At 38.4% G+C, this 23,411-nt stretch overlaps 1 protein-coding gene and 1 long non-coding RNA gene across 9 annotated transcripts in view; one reads left to right on the top strand and one right to left on the bottom strand.

Moving 5' to 3' along the window:
- nrxn2a (neurexin 2a) overlaps window positions 1-23,411 on the top strand; it is a 126,503-nt gene that overhangs the window by 98,564 nt on the left and 4,528 nt on the right. For 6 of the 8 annotated variants that reach the window (XM_023268007.3, XM_023268009.3, XM_055017082.1 and 3 more), the window contains 4 exons: window positions 8,749-8,930; window positions 15,685-15,856; window positions 19,988-20,077; window positions 21,395-21,723. In XM_023268007.3, coding sequence (XP_023123775.2) covers window positions 8,749-8,930; window positions 15,685-15,856; window positions 19,988-20,077; window positions 21,395-21,723 — 773 coding nt within the window. The remainder of the gene's footprint in view (window positions 1-8,748; window positions 8,931-15,684; window positions 15,857-19,987; window positions 20,078-21,394; window positions 21,724-23,411) is intronic. The other 2 variants (XM_023268011.3, XM_023268010.3) reach the window with 1 other exon arrangement.
- Window positions 7,809-22,363, bottom strand: LOC118470137 (uncharacterized). Its single transcript, XR_004847167.2, has 3 exons — window positions 22,305-22,363; window positions 15,621-15,887; window positions 7,809-8,243 (listed from the first exon to the last, which is right to left on the bottom strand). It is a non-coding gene; the product is annotated as an uncharacterized LOC118470137 (long non-coding RNA).

The raw sequence follows: 23,411 nt of genomic DNA, 5'->3' as shown, positions 1-23,411 counted from the left end.
GTACCAACCAATAGGCATCAAGATGTGGAGAAAAAAAAGGTTTTATTTAAACATACATTGATTAGCCGATTAATCAGCTAGTTGGCTGATGGAAAATTAATGTGCAGGAGAATTATCTAGCTGAAGTCATTTTTATTTATTTTTATTCATTATTAAATTATTATTCACAAAAATGAAAAACATTTAGTAATTCCTGCTTTTACAACATCAAAAATTTCTGATTTTCTCTTATGTTCTGCTGATCTTTTTGTACTTTGGACTATTTGTTAGAAAAAACGAGATTTGGGCTTTTTATTCTGGAAAGCTGTGATGGCATTTTTTTTTGTCACACATTTTTTTGACAGTCTTCCTATTAAGTAAAAAATAAGCAAACTAAATGATTAAAAACAACCAACAGATTAATCCATTATGACAGTAATAGTTACTTTAGTCCTACGTTTTCTACATTGAACTGCACTGTAAAATGTCCGCTTTAATCCTTCTACAAGGTCATAAATACTGTTCCCCACATGTGTAGGACACTGCTCATGGCTCAGCTGCTGCATAACAATTCAGAAACTGACATTTGTCTGTTTTTCTTGTGTCTGTATTCATAACAGACATCAGATGAAAAATCTCCCAGGCTGCATTCATTGTACCCCAAAATGAGTTTACATCAAGATAATTACTTCAAAACTCTGCATAGATGCAATTTAAATTTTATTTTTTTACACGTTCAAACAAACCTCAGATGAATCTCCGAACCACATATCAGGCCTCATATGACACTGTATCTTCAGTCATATAAATAAGATGTTCCAGTGTGTCAAACAAAATACTCTCTAAGAGTACATTAGCTTTTCAAAAAGACACGATTGAGGATGTTGAGAATGGTGAAGTGAAGCATTTCTTGTACCAGAAGGAAGCCGAATCCCAACTTGAAGCATAGTATGTAGCTCTCATTCTTGCTGTCTTTGTATTTCCACCCTGCAGTGCCACAGTCACTCTGAGATTTTGTCAAACCACCCTCAGCTAGCTTTGGCCGCGCTCCTTTCAGAGCAGGTTTTATGCTGTGTTTTCTTGAACCCACCACCTGACTACTACACTGCCGGAGAGCTAGCCAGCACTATGACCCTCAGTGGCAAAGACCTTGTACGCGCTCAACTGGCATGCAAAAAAGCTTGCACTGTGGCTGACCCCTCGTTGTGCTTCCAACACACCCGCATGTTCAACGCACTCTAAAAATCTGCTGCACTTCATTCTCCAGGGCCCCATGTTAGTGTAGGAACTGTCTGACTGTGGCAAGGCAAAGAGCAGCTAATGCTTCCAGAGAGATGTCTCAAGTGGAGGAAGTGATTTAGGGGAGCTTTTTTTCCACGGTGATATCTTTTGTGCGCAATTCTAAATTCAAAGATTGAATATTAGAGAAAGCAGGTTATCCTTAGATCAATACATTAGTGTGAAAAATGCCTGTCTAGAGACTCACTGCAGTCGGATGTAGCGCAGTGTTTTGTTGCTTTTTCGCTTTTCCCCTTGCTTTTTAAAACAAGGGGAAAGGGGGCATCAGGAGGTCTGCTGGAGAGAGCTCAATTTCCTCCAGGTCACATATTACATTACCCTCAAGAATAATACAGAGGCAGGCCTGCATTCACACACACACACACACACATAACCCATAAAAACAAACCTAAACAGAGGAGGATCTCTCCCACAGCGTACTTGGATTCCGGGAGTAAATTTTATAACTGCTTATGTGATGATCACTGCCATCGCTGTTCCATAACGGAGTGGAAATATTTTGATTGCACTTGCCATTTTGAGGCTTTGCTGAGACCGAGTCAGAAACGAGAGGATGAGATAAAAGGATGGCATGTAAGAGCAGAAATGAGAGACCAAGGTAACCACAGCTCTGTTCCAGATCTGCAGCAAAGCAGAACAAACGGGAGAATGAAAACGTGAACTGAAGAGAGAAGTCGAGACAAACGAAGTGCAAAGATTGCATTCTTAGCAAGATAATCTTGGCATACATATGTTGCATTTATACCGCATATGACTTTGTGCAGGCTCTCAGTGCAATTGCATATCGCAGATTTCTTTTCCAGAAGAATATGAACGATAATAGCACAGAGGAGCTGTTGAGATGGTAAAATAATTATTCTGAAGACGTCTGAAAATCAACAAGGTTAATGAAAAATATAAAAGAGCCATCAACAGTCACTTTCATGCTCATCGCCACTAGTTAACTGGTTATGATTGCTTCACTGGCAGCTTTAAGATGCTAGTTTTAAGCAAAGATGAGGCTGCAGAGGTGTGGCAAGCTGACTTCATTCTTACTTTACACCCCCGGATTTTTATTCATTTTAGAACTTGTAGTCTTCAGCTCCAACAGACATTTATCAGATTTTATGCAGCTCCCTCTGGAGCCACTAAAGTCTTTACACGACTCCCCAAGACCTGAAAACACATTTTGATGAGCAGAAGTGATGAAGTCTCCCTTTAATATAGCTCTGATGTGGTCTGAGCAGCAACTATTAGGTTGATACCAGTGAGATAAAATTCATCACCCAGTGAATTCTATGACAAATAGTATCCAATAAAAAATATATCGAGCTAATCACACAATAGAAATGCATATAAAGAAAAATGCAAACCATAAGCAGGATAAAAAATGGGATTTGATTTCATGAAAAGCTGAAAGATTATTGATTTAAATGCAATAAATCTTTAATATATAGCTGGTTCTAGATCATTCAATCACATATTGTTGAAGACACAAAATATGACTTCATTCAACATAAAGTTGATATAGACTCCAGTAATAATGTTATAAAAGACTAAAAACCCTGTTTTATATAAATAAATCTTGAAAATTGTTAAAGTGAAGGCCACAGGTCTATAGCCCAAGAAAGCCATGGACAATCTATTCTGCCATAAAAGCTATTCTGGCGCTTTGATGAAAAATGTCTTTGTGATTTTTGCAATAGAGGAAAGTGTTAATGCTGTATTTCAGGATTGCACTTGAGTCAAAACTGTTTCACAGCAACACCAAATCACCTAAAAATTTGAGTCAGAGCAAAAATGAACAAAAACACAGGAGAAGAGGTTGTCTGAGGTGCTCGGAGCTGTAGACATTCAATTTGAGAACTGACAGTGTGGATACATCTCTCTGATAGGAGCAGAAACTGCAGTTCAGTCGTAATACAGCTGAAGCCTGCGTGCGTCTGGTTATTTAAGATTCATGTGATTTTTCAGTCTGGCTCTTGGTTGATCAAATTTAATTGATTTGATTGATTTGATATCTAAAGTGTGTGTGCACTGCACTAAGTATATGATGCCACTTTCTAACTTGAGCACCATATTTTTAACTTAAGAGCCATATGTCCTCTCTGTCAGGCTTTAGGCTGCATTATTCATTTTCATCATTTCACTGAGCTGTATTTAATAGACCATGCAAGACGTGAGGCTCAGATGCCATAAGTCAGACGACAAATTTTAATTCAATATTTCTCCATAACTCTCCATTTCTGCAAAGACTCCTCACACTTGAGGGATTAATGCAAGTTTATATTCTTAATCGACCAGCTTTGTTTTGCTAGTGAAGTGCCCCTGTTGCCCTTCACAAACTGTCTTTGGCTGATGCCTCACAGCAAACTACACATTGTACTGCACTTGAACATTTTTGTCCTGCCGGATGCTGGCAGGCCATTCAAAAATGTTTATTGTCTGTAAAAAGAAACATCCTCATCCAAATTCAATCCTAGGTGCACTTAATTTGAAAAACCCTGACCATAATTACCAGAAAATGTTTAAATGACTATGAGAGTGTGAGTAATTTACAGTTTATTCCACTACTTTGTGTTTATAATGTTACGGCTGATACTAGTTGTCATTTTCTATGATTCATGATTATTTTTAGCCTCCTAAAAGCCAAGATGAGAGCTAATACTCCCTCACTCAGGCCACTGGAATTCTCCACGACAGCAGGCTTTTCACATCTAAACTGTTACATGTGATGCAAATTATTGCCAGCATCTCAGTGTATTTTGCAAGTCCTATGAGTGCGTCGCCTTGTCTCTTGCATATTCAGCTGGCTAGGAGCACAAATGAAAAGGACAGGATGTTTGAGTGGGTTGCGTGCATCTTGTCACAAACAAGCAATCCATACTGTTAGATCTGTTGTGTAAAGATCCATTAAGACATGACAGCCACTCATGGTGGCTTTAGAAGTTTCAGAGCTTCACCGACACCATTACAATGCTTTTATAAAGCAAACGGGATCTAATGTGAAATATTAAACCCACAAAATGGTTTCAATGTGCATTTAATGTATACAGTGAATGCCACTCCACCTATATAATATGCATATATGGGTGGCATCAGGAGTATTGCAGTACCTGTTTAGACAATAATTATCAAGGCTCCCAGCTAATAATGATGTGATATACAGCGCACATTTTGCAGCTAAGAATCTCCAAGGGAGCCTTATTTTTCGAGCACAGACGCATTGTGCAGCGATGAGAGGGGAGCCGAGAGCTCCCGTGAGATAGCTGACAGACAGGGAGTGGAGAGCTGCTCCAAGGGAACCAACTGTGACGTTTATAGTAATAATCTTGACGAGCCTGATTTGCAGCCTGCTTTATTTAATGCAGGTCTACCACAGAAGAGAGGAGACAGGAGGAGACAGAACAGCAGAGGCAGAAAGGTGTAATGAAATGCTTTCGTGTTATGACTAATGCAGGAGTTACTGCTGTCTATTGACAGAAGCCCCCATGTTTTCCTGCAGCTGCATGAATATTCTATATTTCATGATGTACGTAACAGGGGTGCATGTTACTCTTATTCACCCCTCCATTTTCTGCATCTATTGTCACAGCAGCATACAAAACTGTTCAGTAGCTGTTTGTGAGCTATTTCCTTGTCAAGGGACATCATTTTTCTAAAGGATACACTTAATTTTTTTTCAAGTCTATCTTGAAACAAGGCTTCTATACCTGTATGTATACTGAGGCAGTTTTGGGTTGTTATTCTTCCAGTGTACGCTGAAATTCTTCCCTTTTTTGGCTTTAGTCAGAATTAATATTTTGTTGACTAATACAAATTCTGAAACTCTAAGATGTACATGTGTTGAAAAGTTGATTAAATGCTCATCTGACATGTTGAAATAACAGCTACAGCCTATCTAATCTGACTTATTTTGTTTTTCACACACTAGTTGATCCAAATACTGAAGTTCATGGTTCAATATGATGCGGTTAACAAGCTTCAGCTAATGAAGCTAATGAAAAGAATTAATATTAATTAGTGACAGCTGATATAACCTGCCATCTGGATGCTGTAAAGGAGAAGGGGCTCACTGTGTTTTTCAGAATAGTCCTTGTTGATTAGCGTCACAGTTCAGTTAATCCATGCATTTTGCCAATGTGTGCGTCTGAACTCAGAGTCGAGTGCATCCAAATAATTGTGCGTGTTCCTGCAAACAAGCAAACCGCTGTCGAGCTGAGGAACAGCAGTGCTGAAGTGGTCAGAACAGTACAGTAAAGAAAGAATTAGATTTTGATTTGCTTTTGCCAATACTGATCCATTAAGATGTGCCAGATTAGCCCAGATATCGATGCCTACGGCTGGTTGGAGACATTTCTTATTTCACTGTAGGATATTGTGAGCACGAGTGATTTCTCAAGTTTAGCTAAAGGTTGGGTGAGGCTTAGAATTAAACGAATCAGCAAGATATCTGCCAACAGTTCTCATTCTGTGCTACTGTCTATAGTTGAAGCACCAAGAGGGAATTTCACTCTGACAGCACTGTAACCTCGGAAGATATTCTCCTGATTTGACTAATTCAGACAGCTGGAGCCTCAGTGTAGCTGCATGTGAACTTTCCCACAGAACAATTACTGTTGATGTTGTTCCCATCAGTTGCAAGGGTTTGACTGTGGTCAGGATCAGGCACATATGCACATATTTGAATGTCAGTATTATTTTAAGAAAAAGTGAGCAACAGAAGACACCATTTTGTAACAATATATCATAGAGTTACACTGATTGTCATATTAATGGTCGAATATGAAATTTCATATCATGACCAAACCACAAGTGCCTAAATGTTGATTGACTTTTACCAATATTTGAACTTGCACTGTTTTGACATTTCTACCTAACACACAATCTGCCAAGTCTTCTGAAGCTAGACACAACAAGTTCATGCGGTTTGAATGTCCTTAGCATCTTTTTAAAGTTCTGCTCAAGGTTATATTGCACAGTGAAATGTGAAATGAGGCCTAATGGAAAATTGGGTTCGTTATTTGACCACATTATGGCCTGCCTGCTTTTTGTTTTTTGATTTCACAAGAGCAAACAGAGCTATAAAATCGCCAAGGGTCATACAATATAATCACATGCAGCATTATAGGCCTTAAATAAATATCACCAATGTGAAGCTGTATGTTTGTTTTCTGCTGAGAGTGCCAGTGTGTTGTATTTAATGCAGGCCTGTTAGACTTTAGTATTTTGCGCATTGGTTTGTGATGTTATGATGTATCCGTTTCCCATATTATGTTTAAGACACAGATTCATAAAATTAGACAGTAAATGATCTGATGAATGAATCCAAAAATCCGTCTCACATCAGGGTAATAAGCAACAAGGTTTCTATTCATAATTCTGGAAAGAATAAAGTGATTCCATTGAGAAAGCAGGAAGACTGACTAAGAGGCCAGATGCAGATAACAGCCACTGAAAGAAGGAAACCAATAAAACCACTCATTGAGACTCTTTGATGTAACTAATGTCACCGCTTCACTTCTGACTGCAAATCCAGACATTAATTAAGATTACCTCTGTAAGAAATCATTTTGTCTGAAACAGTCACTGAGAGACTGCCCTATCAATTAAATTCAAAGTCAGAACGAGGCGTTTGAGCCTCTGAGTTAAGTGTTTAATGTTAATAAAGGTACCAACCTGCAGTTAGTTCCTGTTAGTATACATTTGCGGACACTAAGCAAAGTAGTGTTGTGGTTGGAACTGAGGCTACAATTTTGTCTCAAGTGTTTCTCTGTGCTTCCGCATCCAAGTCTTTAGAGATTCGGTACTGGATAATTCCAGTCGTGAAGCAACTCTTAGGTTTCAGGTGGTGAAACAAGCCCATAATAACATGAATTTGTGGTGCACTATCACAGGTAATTGTTTTGTCTGCTGCTCCACGTATCATGATGACTCCACTCTATCGTGGCGTAATCTTTTCATCTCTGCAGTCAGCTCCTGCAACCCTAATTCTGACAAAGCTAACTTTGATTTAACACAATATAAATTTGCATGGATTACATAAAATGGATTACAGCTCTGGTTCTGCAGTTCGCACACAAATTTTTGCAAATTTATGTTTAATTAATAATCTGCGGTGTCTGAGAGGTGAGGGATAAATCATCTCATATCATCCAGAGTTGTCTAATAGCACCTGATCAGCAAATGGATTTTAGCAGCCTGCATGGATATTTCTGTGGTTTCGTGCAAGACTTGTAAATGACAAATTAACATCAATATGCCTCATTTATCTCAAGGAGACAAGAATCCTTCTGAGTGCAGAGGAGCACCTTTCATGAAAAAGTTTCCAGCAGACACTGTTGCTTTGCCCTGCACCTGCTAGATACTGTATGAGCAGATGGAGGCATTTTAATCAGGCTGAAATCAATGCCTTTTTAAACATTTAACATGAATCACTTGCATTTTTATATTTCATATTAAAGTAAATACTAGCACTGTTATGAATCCCATATATAGAGGTGTTTGGTTAAATCAGAACATCTGTAAGAAAATATAAGATTCAAAACATGTAAGCTTTGGGCACATTCAAGTGCATTCTCATGATTTATTGATAATCAGTAATCAGTAAGTCAGACGACACCAGGTGAATGATAATGATGGTAAATAATACATTTTTCATGCTCAGAAAAAAAAAGATTTTGGGAGACATGCAAGTCTTGATGAAGCATGCATGATGCGCTCATTGATCTGACAAGAAAAGCATCGCAGCACTACACAATGCATAAAGTAAAATCCTGTTAAAAGCTACACAAATGCAAATCTGCAGATTTAATCCTGTTCAATAAATTCAATCTATGCGGCCCATCTTGGATTATGTGCCGTTTTTCTCAATTCTGTGAAATCAGTTCAGGGACAAGCTGTGCCCTCATTTTTGGATTTCTGTAGTGTTGGACCCAGACTCAGTGTTTGCAGTGGTGTGGTGCTGGAGCCCTGTAGTCGACAGTCTGTGTGAGACAGAATGATAAAAGATGTAAAAGATACGACTGTGGCGCTCAGCTGTTGATATTAGTTTACATCTGTGAATATAAAGCTTTTTCACACTTCACAAATTGGGCCACTTAACTATGATTTAAGAGTAAAAGCAGGCCTCTTTAATAAATCCCCCCCTCCTTCCCTTCTGGTTTTGGCTTTTCTCTGCCTACTGCGTGATTTTGAGAAACGAGACATAGTGTGTGTGGAGAGCGGTGGGGTGGAGGGGGAGAGTTGGCTCTGGGTTGGTGAGAGAAGGATTCAAAATCTCATCTTCATGCTGGGGATGGTACTTACAAACACTAATATTACAAATAGCATTCAAATAAATGACAGTTATATCTCTACCAGCTGATCTTTTGAGCCAGCTAATAAAGAAATGATACCAATAGCATGAATATTTACAGCTCAGAAGAGGTACTCTTTAATGTCTCTGCCTACTGTTTGTTTCCTCATGTCTCTTATTCTGTGTCCATTCAGCTGGGACCACATATATCTTTGGGAAAGGAGGGGCTCTTATCACCTTCACCTGGGCCCCCAACGAGCGGCCGAGCACCCGAGCTGACCGGTTAGCCGTGGGCTTCAGCAGTCAGCAGAAAGATGCCATCTTGGTGCGAGTGGAGAGCACCCATGGCCTCGGAGACTATCTTCAGCTGCACATAGTAAGGATGGAAATCTTTCGGGTTTGAAGCATAAATCCATCCATCCATCCATCATCTATACACCGGTTAGTCCTCATTAGGTTCATGGGGGCTGGAGTCTAATCCTAGCTGACTTAGGGTGAAGGCAGGGGACACCCTGGACTGGTCACCAGTCGCAAACAATCACACTCACATTCACACCTACGGACAATTTAGAATTACCAAGTAACCTGAGCATGTTTTTGGACTGTGGGAGGAAGCCTGAAACTCCATGCAGAAAGATCCCGTTAAGGCGGAGACACAAACCGGGGATCTTCTAGCTGCGAGGCGAAAGTGCTAACCACCGAGCCACTGTGCAGCCTTTGAAGCATAAATGTGATGGGGGAATGAAAAAGAAAATGGTCTCCCACTGCTATGATGGATAGAAAACACTTAAAGGAGATTAAATATTAAACCTGTTATTTATATGACCCTCAAGGCAATCCTGTGAATATTTGTGCACACTCCTTTTCTGGGTTTGAAATGCTACATCTCCAAAATGTGGCGATACGTAGGCAATAAATGTAAGAACGCAGAGAGATTAGTCTGTGAGTGTGGATCGAAGGAAGCATTGTATTTGTGATTGTAGTTGCAGTGTCAAAAAAGGACAAAAATCCTTAGATCTCATGAAAATCAGGGCAATGTGAAGTGGGCAGCTAAACGGAACAGTGCAATTAGTCCACTACGTCTGCAAACACAAGATAACAAATATTTAGATCCTTTTCAACCAGAGTCTGTATAGCGCCTGAGGAAATCAGTAAGCAACATTAATGAGTAAGTAGCTGGTGACTAATATTGTCATTTGGGTGAAAAAAGAGCACATATTATTTAAAAAAAAAAGACAAATTTCTTCTCTTCATATCAAGATGAGGCTGTTGCAGGTCAGACGAGTGCAGCTGACGCTACAGAGTCATACAAGCATTTCCAGGAGCAATTAAGCGAATGTTTTAATCATTAAAAGTGGGGGGGAAGACTGCAATAGAGTCGTGTTATCCAAAAGGTGAATATGTCCCTCCAGACATGTTAAAGAAGGTGCAAAGAAACTATCTCACATTTTCACAAGTAAAGCTTGCTGTTGGAGTGCTGATACTCCAACCTTAATTAAAAGACATGAATATGACTAAACCTCTGATGGTCTATTTTTAAATTAAGTTTTAACTAGACTATGCCATTATTCTAATTTGGCACCAAAACATCACAGCTTGTATGATTCACTGATTAGCGCCATCCAAGTCCAAATATTGAGATAAAATAGGAATTAATAAAATTGCGACCAAATGAAAAAGATGGAGCACGCGTCAGGTTTTTCTGGTGACAAACACATGTGGTTGAAAAAAATCAAATGACTCCTCCGCAGCTGCCAGCAACGGTGTCTTTTCTGGAGGGAAATCAGCCTTTTTAGTATGTAGCCACAGGACAGGTGTGCCATGATGAAAACCAGAGGGGGAGATCTGTCAAATGTCTGCGAGTGGTGTAATAATTAAAATCACATCTGTTGTCAAAGCAGAGGACAAAAAATTCATAACCAGAGCTACACCCTTACGAGCAGACGCTTTGTTGTAACCTAAAAAATGCGTCCTAAAAAAAAAAAATCACAGATCTGGCTTTCAAAAGCATGTGGAGCATGTGGGGAGGTGCTCTCTTTACCCAGGAGTTTCCCAAATCATCAGGTCTGATCTTAAATTCTGTTGTGCAAATCAACACATGGATGAACATGAAAGAAAAGAACAGCACTGGTGCTTTATTTATTTTTTTTAACTCATTTTTCACAGCATATTGCTTGCTTCTGTCTCTAGTGGCTTAGATTTGTAATTCTGTTATCTTTAAGGTGTAACATTACACTTTTCCAGCCAAATCAGCGCATATCTTTACACTAACAGATATTCTATTTGTTCCATTCACTGTTTCACACTGCTGTTGTGTAATTACCTTTTCAGGAGAGAAGGTAAGGTAATAATTAGGACTTTTTAAAATTATTTTATTAATTTTAAAACTGAAAGCTGAAATATACTTGCAGTTTGTAAACTTTAACAAGAAACCTTGAACTGCTGCACCCCTCAGTTATTCAACATATTAAGTCTAAAAACCCAGACTGTCAAATTTACATGGTATTTCCAGTATTAATACTGTGAAACTGACCTTGTCAGTCACTTGTAAACGCAAAGACTGTTGCCTGTGTGCAAAGCCAGCTGAAAAGATTTTTTTTTCCAGCATCTGCCAAGTCCTTTGCACCCAGACAGATTGCTTAGTTTGACGTCTTATTACTGATCAGTGGAGGAGAATCCAAAAGAGTTCAGAGGGTGTTAAGGTTGTCTTTTTTAGTTTCTCAGCTAATTTTCCTAATATCGCACCTTAGGTCATCAGATCCTGTTATCTATGTTTGTTAATAATTTTACATTTTATCACACTCTGTTTCTTCCTTCTAATTGCTCTGTGAAGACGAGGAAGGACTGTGAAAAAACTAGGCGAAGATGGAGAGAAGCAGCACACCGGTCAGAATAACACCGGCCACCAGGGAGAGTTGGAAATAGTAAAGCAGACAAAAAGATATATGAGTTTTATCTGCTGCAGGGATTCAGAATAGTATTCACTGTTTATAATCTCCCTCAGATAGCACGCTTTTTATTCAAAACTCCAATATGATGAATAACCAGAGTGGAACTTCAGAACTGCGGACGACTGCTGCATTAAAATGGTCACGTGGTGAAACTGAAGATGTAACTTTGAACAAGCACCGGCTTCAAAGACCAATTATGCTGTACAAAAGAGACAAACCATCGCCATATTCGCTAGGGAGCACATTAGAGGGGCTAATGCTAGTTTCAAATGGTCGTGATTTTAATGAGTGACTAAAAGATAACACAAAAACAGAGCAGTGATTGCACAAAATGGTGAATGGTGAATTGGAACTGTTGAAGAAGCAGTGTTTCAAAACACAGATGAACAAAAATGGATTTATTCAGCATTATTATTAATTATTAATTATTATAATGTATCATTCAGCGCAAAGGTTTGAGAAATTTTGCTCCCAAAATTGTATTCTGAGAGGGAAGATCTTAATAAATTTTCATTGAAAAGTCATGGATGTGTGTATTTCAGGAGGATACTTTGAAATCGGTTACAAATCTGGTGATGCCTGTGTATGTTGCTGTTAAATATTATATAAAGGCAGACGAAAGCGCAATATTCAACTTAAATGCGATTTCTTTTTCTCACAGATTGTGCGGCTGCAATATTTCTCACACTTATAACTCAGTGCTCATTCTACACAAAATAGATGCCTTTGATCATTTGGTAAATGTGTAAGAGTTCAAAGGATTATAGTACCTTATTTATTATGATCTGTCACTTCCATTAGGTATTATCCTCCAAAAGGAAATAGACACTTTCCACTCAACTACAATGTTTTCATTAACCACACACCGTTTTATATCGTTGGAGTGATGATGGTGAAAACACACTTTATCATTCCTCTGGGAATAAGAAAGATGAGAAGTGTTTGTATTCCCAGCAGTGTTGTTGCAGGCTCCCACTCGCCTCTGAGGACAAGTCTCCAGTAAACCTGGCCAATACAGAGAAAGACAGTTGGCGGGTGACAAACTGAGACAGACAGATATGCTGGTCTCCTTAAAAGAATCATGATCTGTCCACTCTATGCTCCGTTTAAAAATGTATCAGGTGGAAGTGATGTCTCATCACAGAAGAATTGTCAGTGCCGTAGTCCTTCAGGGTTTTCTTTTCCATCCAATCAAAAATAAATCCTTATAATAATCCTTATAATTTGATATCCTTCTCCCCTAAAATGAAATAGAATAGACTGCAGATGAGATGAATATTGAGATCCCACTTTGAAAAACTCCAGTGGGAGCAGGAAATCCTCCATCAGATTTGATGTCAAAACAACCAGGTGGGAGACAACACGGCTTTTCAAGAAGATATGGTTTATACCCAAATGGGCATTAAGCAGCGTCTTGCAAATAAGGAAACAGTGAAGTGGAAAGGCCAGGCTTTTGTTTACTAAAACGAGAGCGCAGTGGTGTTGCTTTGCCAGCTGTCAAGAGGTGCTTTGGGGGCTATTTCACAAACACGCTCCAAGACTGAGTAAGCGAAATAGAAGCAACTCTTTTGTTGAAGCCGTACAAAGCCCCGGGCAGACTGTTCTGGCCCTGGAGATTTTAATTGTTGTCCAGAGAACATGGGTTCAGTATGACCTGAGGTCGCTCTGCCCTGTAGCTGCCTAATGACTACTCATCAGTTTGCTTCATCGGAAGAGTAATTAAACCATGGATAGCTGACTAGCCATGCTCTGTGGGCTAAAGCATATATGTAAACAAACAATGTAAAAGATACAACTTAACAGATAGTGTAAGGAATGTAAATTATGCATGTAGAAAAAAGTGATCCTTTGCTTTTTAGCACACATTTGTATGATAAAATGTGGCTTAGCGAGGCCTAACACCCTGCTCATTCCTGCTAACCTACAGTATCGCTGACTTTAATTAACTGACAGGCTCAGTGAGTAACTGTGAGTGGGTAGACATTTGTCAGAAAGGGGTTTCATCCTCTTTCTGACTTGGGTTAATTTGATTATCCTGCTGTAGCTCATGTGTCATAAATCAGTCGCACACGACAGGTTTCAGGTGATGACAGAATTCAGAGAGATAACAATCCAAAAAGCTGTCGGCCTGCTGCTAACCTTCAGGCTGTGTTTGGAGATACAGCTCCTTTATTTAAAAGAAGTTTCAAGTCTGTATCTCAAGCTTAACATTATATTATTAATGGGACTTTCAAGGTCTCTGAGGAGACTTAACACTTCCGTACTTAACACCAACCGTGTCAGCATGAATAATTATTTCAAATTCAAAAGGTTTCTCGAATGATTTTACATATGATTAAAAAGCACCGAGGCAGGTTTTACATCACACAATAGCAGCCACCATCACGAAACGGGGTATTTTTGTCTATGTATCTGAATTTTTCGAGTTCGTAATGCAATATCGGAAGTAGGAGAGAAAGGGAGCAATCAGTCGCATAAAATGGTGCAGAATAAGCTGTGAAACTCTAAAATCAGGAAATCCAATTGCAATGTAAGGCTGAGTGTTGGAGATATTTACATAATGGCTGTAAGGCCAGTAAATATTGTGTGCATCATGCGCCATAGAGGACCAGGAGTTTGCAGTTTTATTTTATTAAAACACTGCACCAGTCAATTCCACTGTTTACTTCTTCCCTCCCCGGTTGAAAGTGTGACACAGTGCAAGCAGCCACCCGAGTCCACGGTGTTTAAATAAGAAGCTGCAGACTTTGTCCTTGACAAAGCTGATAGACATATGATATGGGGGTGGAATTACCAGCCTATCACCTACGTGTGCAACATATGAGACATAAGATCCAACAGGCATTCATTACATAATCACTTGACTGCCTATTAAACAAGTATGATGTAATTCGGTTTTCTGACTTTTATTGCAACACCTTAACTTTAGGCTAGCAGGATGTGCCGCATTTCATTCTGTAAATACATACTCTTTATGTAATTTGTAGTTTCATCATAGTTCAAATCTAATCTAAGCTGTGTTCTGTTTCTCAGTTTCTCCTATAACTACATTAGCACTTTGACCTTGCATTGCATGTGGACTGACTGCAAGACAGCGAGTCCACAAAGGCTAGACGGGCACCGAGACCCCACACGCTCTGTTTCCAATGTTTCTTATTAGTGCCACCCAAAGGCTAGCTTGAGAAGCAGCTTTGACCTTTGCAGAAGGTTGGCAGAAGCAGGGAGGGGCTGACGGGGAGAGAAGTTGGTCAACCAAAAGAGAAACAGCAGGATTCTGTCAGGAGTGATCCACATCAGGAAACCTGAGCTGGCTGTTTAGGAGAAATGGCGCTGAACCCTAAAGATAGAACTAAACATACTGTCCATGTCACAAATGATAATGCTTTTCTGCTTAAGCCAGGTTTCTGGCCAGACAAGGAGATAGAAATTCTCTAGTCTCTACATTTTTTCTCAATATGAATATTCAAATGGGACTAAAGAGCCAAAAGAAAAGATAAAAGTAAGGGAAAAACACATGCTGACTTCAAGATAAAAGATTTGCTGTCATGTGAGATGGAAATTAAATAAATATACTTTTATTTTTATTTTTATATATATATATATATATATATATATATATATATATATATATATATATATATATATATATATATATATATATATATATATATATATATATATATATATATATATCCTGTTACGATACTGGGACTTGTGCCTGGATATGTCTGCATGCACAAAGGCTTTACATGTTAGGTGTATGATTTGCATGGAGCTGTGAGGAGAGCATTGTATGACAATGACAATATGACAGATGTGCTGTAAAAAAAAAAAAGAAAAAAAGACTATATCTAATCAACGATACCTATTACCATGATCAGCCCACCATGCTACTCTCCTTATTTTTACACCATATTGCTGACAATACCCAGCAGCAGTATTATGTGTGGCATTGGGGCCTCCAGGGTAATGGCCTGAAAGCTCTCAGGTCAGGCCCCAAGCAGCAAAGGAAAGCCTCTAAGTAGGGTTAGCCCTGACATTTATTTATTTTTAAGTAATTGCTAAATGAGTGTCCTTGCATTGGGTTGTCCTCAAACCCACAGCAGGAGGCTCACCTTGCCCACAACTTTGTGTCATTTGTTTAATGAGTCACATTCATTCTTGGCTCTCTGCGTGCAGGATCAAGGAAAGATCGGTGTCATCTTCAATGTGGGGACAGATGACATCACCATCGATGAGCCCGCTGTCATTGTAAATGATGGCAAGTACCATGTTGTACGCTTCACACGCAGTGGTGGCAATGCCACTCTCCAGGTGGACAACCATCCAGTCATTGAACGTTATCCACCAGGTAAGACTGATGGCACAGACGATGAGGTTTTCTGATGCATAGAGAGACAGCATGAACCATATGGATTAGCCAGAGAGGACTGCATGTCAAAAATAAATCACTAAATGAGCAGTTATGAAATATGTTTGGCAAAGAACTGATTGGCAATTTGCCCAGTTGCTTATTTTGATTCAGCTTTCCTGTCTAGTAATTTCATCAGTCTGTAAGTTATCTATTAAGTTGCTGTGCTTATACAACTGAACATGCCATCCAGTATAAAAATATGATCATCTGAAAATGGATACATTTGCCTAAAGCTGTCTTTCTAAGTAGGTCTAGCAATGAAAGAGCTTTCATCTGCTGCTGCTGTATTTGCAGAGAGCTAGTTAAGATGCATTTGTGGCCCAAGTGGGGATTTCTAGACCTTTCTTAAAGATGTGCTTAAGGGTGGAGTCTGCATTTCTGAGAAGAATGGTTGATATTTAAGTAGTTAACATTTTTAGATCATTAGTTTTTGACAGATTTATCGTCTCTCTCGCTTACACTCCCCTCTTTCAATCCATTTCCCTTCCCTTTCCCTTTCCCCCAGTTCTGTGCACAAGCATGAACATGCACAGGACACACTGGACGAGTGTTGTGGATCAGTACAAGCCACTTTGTTTGTTTTCTATGTACCAACAAAGGATTTCTTTCAGCTCGCACACAGAACAGACAGCTAGCAGACTGTGAGGAGATATTCACTGAATCTGACAAAAACTGTTGGGTTCCAATCGCTGACTCTACCTTTAAGTGTGCTAATGTGGTTCGAGGACTGTATAAACCTAATACAACATTTATTATTATTGTGTCAACCTCAGGGCCCAGCTTTAAAGACACAATGCTGACTAAGGGTAAATCTGTTGCTGGTAATTCAGCTGACAAATTCTTGTTGACATTCAAAATATTGTAGCGATCATGCTCAATCTGTCCACTGAACACTAACACCATGTAAACATCACTTTTTTCATATTATATTATATTATATTATATTATATTATATTATATTATATTATATTATATTATATTATATTATATTATATTATATTATATTATATTATATTATATTATATTATATTATATTACATTATAATCTGACAGTTATGTGTTTAGCTTTTTTTGTTATGTTTTGTGTTTAAGTATATTTATCTTGCTAAATCCCAGGTTCATCGCTTTTAGGAAAATTTCTGTAACCCTCTGAGCCACATGCAGTTTCTGGGCTTTTTTTTTTTTTTTTTTTTTTTTTTTGCTCTTGACACATTTATCCTCACTGTAGACTCATTTTTCACTGCCATATAAAGTCCTGCACCTCTGTGGAAATGTCACGTCTTTTGTGCTGTATGACATAGTAATAATGCCATAAGTCACAAAAGAGACCAAATGGAAGAAAAGAACATGAAATTCTTTATTATAATCGTTTTGTACTTTTTAACAAAATTTTTAACAACCTAGAATCAAAATATAAAACATTTTCCACACTAGAATATAAAATAGTGTCATACCGTGCATATTTAACTACATGCACATTTAAAGTGTTTAAATACTTGTCAATCATCTGCTCTGTGTACACACAGCCTGCAGTTCAACCCAGTTAAACTGAAAAGTCCTTTAATTTTTGACAAATGACTGTTGGTTGCATTTACATCACTAATTACTTCTCAGTTATGCAGAGAAAGTGAGAATTTTTATGCTTTTTTACAAAATATGGTTATACCAAAAACTTTGGAATATGATGATTTATAGCTTAGATTTGATTTTCAGAGGGTACCACACATCACTGATGAGTAGTTTAAGGGATAAAAATGTTGTATATCTATAAAAAATGTTCTGTTGTTGCAGTTTCTGGCTCTGGTAAATGGTTGCATTTGTTTTTGGGTTTTTTTTTTCCAAGATAACCTGCCTTTCAAACATACTGGAAGGCTTTGGGGGTTTAGAGGCTTACCCTACATAGACCTCCCCACAAAATATAGCAAAACATCCATCCATTATCTATACACTGCTTAATCCTCACTAGGGTCGCGGGGGGGGCTGGAGCCTATCCCAGCTGACTCAGGTGAAGGCAGGGGACACCCTAGACAGGTCACCAGTCTGTTGCAGGGCTACATACAAAGACAAACAAGCACTCTCACATTCACACCTACGGGCAATTTAGAGTAATCAATTAACCTCAGCATATTTTTGGACTGTGGGAGGAAGCCGGAGTACCCGGAGAAAACCCACGCATGCACAGGGAGAACATGCAAACTCCATGCAGAAAGATCCCGGGAAAGCCGGGACGCGAACCAGGGACCTTCTCGCTGCAAGGCGAAAGTGCTAACCACTACGCCACTGTGCAGCCCTGTTATAGCAAAACAAATAAAAAAAAACCATCATACATAATGCAGTCATGACCGGCTGTGCTTTAACCTGTTCTAACCCAATCAACCAGTTAACCTTATTCGGAACAGGTGCACCAGCTGGCACAGCAGGAGGAAACCAAGTCCTCTCTCTGCTTCCAGCTGGTGCTCAAAGCACACATGCAAATGCTGCAGTTGTACATAAATCAAAATAGTATAATGGAGACGGCCATGTGTGCACCTTTCTGTCAGCTTCCACTGGGTAATCAGTGAATTTGAATCATTTCAAATGGTAAATGATTGAAGTGCATCGCCGCAATCATAAATAAGGGTCCTTGTTGCTGCTGTAAAGCAAATGTACATCGCATAGGCAATAATTACGACTATAATGAAACATTACGGATTGTTTTTGGCTTTAAATAGAAATCAAACAGCATGGGTAAGGTATAATATGCAATGTATTTCCATTTGTTTAAGGCACACCTCCTGCAGCTCTCCAAGGGTTTAACAGATAGTCATTTGTTTTAAAATCTGCTCTATATTAAATCACAGTGTAAAAACACTAGTCTAGGTAAGCTTCGTTTTAACTGCCATGTACTCTGCCTCCTTCTTCATGTTGCTCAGTAATCCTAATCCTTTTTATTCATTCATTACTGTTTCATGTTCAACAACATGGGCGACTTTGAGCAGCTGTTATGTTTCATTCATTTCTATCGATCTATTTATTTACATTCATTTTAATTATATGCTGGTTAAACATATTTGCAAATAATCTTTTCCTGATATGCTTATACACAGAACAAGGTACCTTCCACATATAGTCATTTATGTATAATGTCAACAAGAATTTACTGGTTGTAAAGTCTGAAACATTGCAGCTGATTTATAGAAATTCTTCGGTGCTGGACTTAATTAAGAATATTTGTTGCACTAATATTAACTGGACTCTGCTGTTGTTCAGAAACAGTTCATACTGTTGTTATCATATATTTCCTGTTGCGGTTTTTATTTATTTATTTATTTATCACTCGTTTGTGTTTGCATGTGTTAAAAAGAGAGCTGAAGTCCTGTCAGCTTTAAGCCCTGATTTCCATCTTTTCAACAACTGTTAAGCATGTTTGTTCTCTGCTGGAGTGCTAAAGCGTCTTTAAATCATGCATAAATACAGAACACCAATTGGTTGTTTTTTTCAGAATATAACAACTACAATTCCCATGACTCTTTTATGTTGACATCAATATGTCATGGGAGTTACAGTTAAAACACTGTATTTATAACATGCAATGTGTTATAAATATATATTGTAGAACTGAAGCGAGATGGGACTTCAGCTCTCTGTTTCAGGTCAAATTCAAAGGCTAATGTCTGTTTTTGCTCTTACTACAGATTGAGTATTGTCTAAATATTGTGTTCTTGATTGTCTCTGTTGAATATTTTATGTGTTTCTTATGTTAACCTGAATTAACATCTATTTTATCAAGTACATAAAATCTTTTTTTGCTGTAATTGATATTTATTGAAGATTACTCTTTGCTAAAACATTAGCTAAATAACTCTAACTAGTGTAGCACATTATAAATAGCCTAAACATTACTCTAATTAGCATTAACACTGTAATAACTAGATAACACTAAGTAAAGCACAAGTTTCTTTTAACTCACAGCTGGGTTAAAATTGATAACTTGTTAAACCTGTTAGCCGTTATAACATTGTTTCTAACCATGTGATCTTTCAGCTTGCAGACTTTAACCTTTAATCTGTTTCTCCAAATTCTTTGAAGGACACTATGATAATGAACGACTGGCTATTGCTAGACAAAGAATGCCATACAGACTTGGTCGGGTAGTTGACGAGTGGCTACTCGATAAAGGTAAAAATTAATTGATTAATTAATTAACCCTTGAAATAACCACTAAATAACCTCCCCCCATGAGAGGTGCAGTGCCAGAAGACAAGGGTGACAAGGATTGGGTTGTATCGTTTCTATTTTAATTGGACACTTCTGTTGGCTGTGGATTCTGATGGCCTCCATGTAGGTTCAAGTGGAAAAATCAGCGTGAAAACAGATGATTCTTGCCATTTATTTTTGTCACCCTTACACCTTGTGGAAAATCTGCACCTTAACAAAGATTTTAAACTAAATGAACTAAACACACATAACCCTTGTCTAACCTATCATCTCTCTTAACTACTGTGTGTAATTAGATGCTGTGTGTAATTATTCTACATAAAAGCCTTTAAACTGCTGTGTAACATTTTCAGTGAAACTAACATGTGACATAACCTGAGTACAGCTCGAGCTTTTAATACGTGAACATTTTAAACCATAAAGCGTGAATGTGATCACACCAGGGAACTTGTTTTCCCTCTTTCTTGTTCCTTGTAACCTTGTATTGCCTTGTGTTGTACTACAACCACCATGTCAGACTTCCAAGCTGAAGGTTTTTGCAGCAACAAAACAGCCCTGACAGGCTGTTAAAGCAGATCACTGTTTGCAGCCATTAACTTTGCTAATAAGTATTCTCCTGAGATGAGCCCATTACTGCAGTCCTCCTCTGATGTAACACTGCTTATCAGTGCAGCTGCTGACAATGGTGCTGTTAGATATCATTGCCCCTTTCAGGAGGTGAAACAATTGGACTAGAGGGAACCCAGAGCAAAGCATGTTTTAATGGCCTAATGGCTGATAAAGTCAGTAAGAGGAAGGAGTTTAACTTTTACTGTCATTTAGCTGTACACGGACTGCCAATTTAATAATTCTCTGTAAAAAAAAAAAAAAAAAAAAAAAAAAAAAGAGCCATAAGACACGCATCCTCGCACCATCAATTTAAGAGCTAAGACATAAATAACTGTCCTGGAAAAACATCTGTCCTTTTCCCCACAGACAGTTTGCTAATTTAATCTGTGATATTTCAAAACCTTTGTCTTAACAAAACACTTAAATAGGCTCCTAAACAGGCCTCCTGTTGTAACCTGCATGTGTGAAGTCAAAATTATAAACAAGCCTTCCCTTTAACATCTAAATCAACCTTAAACTAATTCCTATTAATGTCTATAATCAGTAAAGCCACCTGGTTCAAATGATGCGCCTGTGCAAAATCTCCCATATGACCTCTCTTTGTCTGCTCTGCCATTCTCTCCCTTTTGTTTCGACCTTTTCTTTCTCTATGTCTCTGTCTGACTTTAGGGAGACAGTTGACCATCTTTAACAGCCAGGCAGCCATTAAAATTGGCGGCCATGACAAGGGTCGTCCTTTCCAGGGTCAGATTTCTGGGCTCTACTACAATGGCCTGCAGGTGCTCAAACTGGCAGCAGAAAATGATCCCAGCGTGCAGGTGGAGGGGAACCTGCGCCTGGTGGGAGACTCGCTCTCTGTGCTGACCACCGACACCACCTCGGCCACTCCGCTGACGGTGTCAGATATGTCCACTACGATCATGGAGACCACCACCACCATGGCTACGACCACCACCCGCAGGCAGCGCTCACCCAGCCTCAGGGAGAGCATCTCAAAGGTCAGAGAGTGCAAAGGAATATGTGGGGAGACTTGGATGGTAATTTGCCGATGACTGCGAGTTAATTGGCTTGTTGCTTGAATAAGGGTTTTTTTCACTTTTTCCCAGGAGCTAAAAGTGATTTTAAAATAGTTCAATTACAGAGTTACCATGTTTTTATTAAGTAGGTTTGTAGAGATGAGATACTTTGTGTTGTTTTGTCTGCTATACTTTTTTATTGTTTCCCACACCTTTCTGGGAATTTAAATTGATATTCTCTTTTCTTTAAATATTAAAATGGGTCTGGTTATTCTTTAGAACCAAAGATTAGCAACAAGAAATGCAAAAATGCCAAGACAGTCCATATTAGTTCATACAAACACATATAACCCTTTATATTTTGTGTCATTTTCTAGTTTGTTCACACATATTTATACCTACGTTGTACCAAAGTAATACATTTGACAAACCTCTAAATGGTCTCAACCAATTTTATCTTTATAGCCTTGCTGTAGTAAATTAAAACCATAGCTAACCAAAAAAAGAAGGCAGCAGTGGTTCCTCTTCTATTATACGTCCTGTACAAGTGTAAAATAACTCACCTGGATCCTTCATGCTTTTTCAATCTCAGTGTTGCTTGTCACATTCTGCTCATACTTGGAATTCTTTTTCTGTTAATTCTCTATTTGTGTGCAGTTTGAAGTTCAACTTTGTCAGTCTGTGCAAATAAAAGAACACCATCACACAACCAAGGACAATCAGATAGAACATCTGACTCTTTGGTTCCTGTCTACACTTGCAGCAGACATGGCAGTAACTGTAGAAAAATGACCCTAGTTCATTCATTAAAGTTTGAAACTTTTTTCCAAAGTAAAATAACACGAACATTTAAATTAGCTTCTTTTTATGATTTTGAGGTTATTTAGACTTGAGGAGCTGAACCTCAGAGGAAGATGAACTCTCTGAGCTCTTTCTGAATGCTCTGTAGGAGGAAATTTATTCATTTTTTTCCCCTTTTTAATTGGTAATCAAGACAGAAGTAGATGTTAAAGTTTGAAACAAAAACGCTCCACATATGAGCACAATTACCGCTCTAGACATTGAACAAAAAAAATCTGTATGACACGCCAACTTATTTCTAACCGCAGCATCCACTAGCCGCTGTAGACTTGAAGGATTCTACTACAGGGAGATCAGTAAAACCCTTAAAAAGTACAATTCATTTATAATTATCTTCATATAGTGTCAGGATTAGGAACGTTTATAATTTAGAGTTCAATTTGAACTACTACAACTATTTCAGTGTACTTTTTTTTTTTTATTAAAAACAATAAAAAAATGGACTTAACATGCCCGACAATCCAAGGGCCCAAAGATATTACTGATACTGGAAAAGACAGTGTCTCTATTCTGCAGTGATTTTACTATTTACATTTTTAATCTGTTTCCATATACCTGCTCTGTGTAAGCATTGTTTTCTAAAAGCCAACATGCCCTTCAAACCTGCCAGCAGGTTCTGGTTTAGGGAGTTAAAGAACTTCACCACCACATCTACAAATAAAACTGCATTTTTCAGTACATTTCTATTTCAGTTTCCCTAAAATTCCCTTTCATTTATCTTCAGTTTATCCCACTAACTCCATTAGTAAGCTATCTATTCCAATCCCCTCTCCGCTCGGAATCCACTGTGCATCCTAAAATCTCATTTA

This window comes from Amphiprion ocellaris, chromosome 14 (genome assembly GCF_022539595.1).
Source record: "Amphiprion ocellaris isolate individual 3 ecotype Okinawa chromosome 14, ASM2253959v1, whole genome shotgun sequence".
Classification (NCBI taxonomy): domain Eukaryota; kingdom Metazoa; phylum Chordata; class Actinopteri; family Pomacentridae; genus Amphiprion; species Amphiprion ocellaris.
Note: the sequence above shows the minus strand (reverse complement) of the source record. Positions and strands in the feature narration are given on the sequence as shown.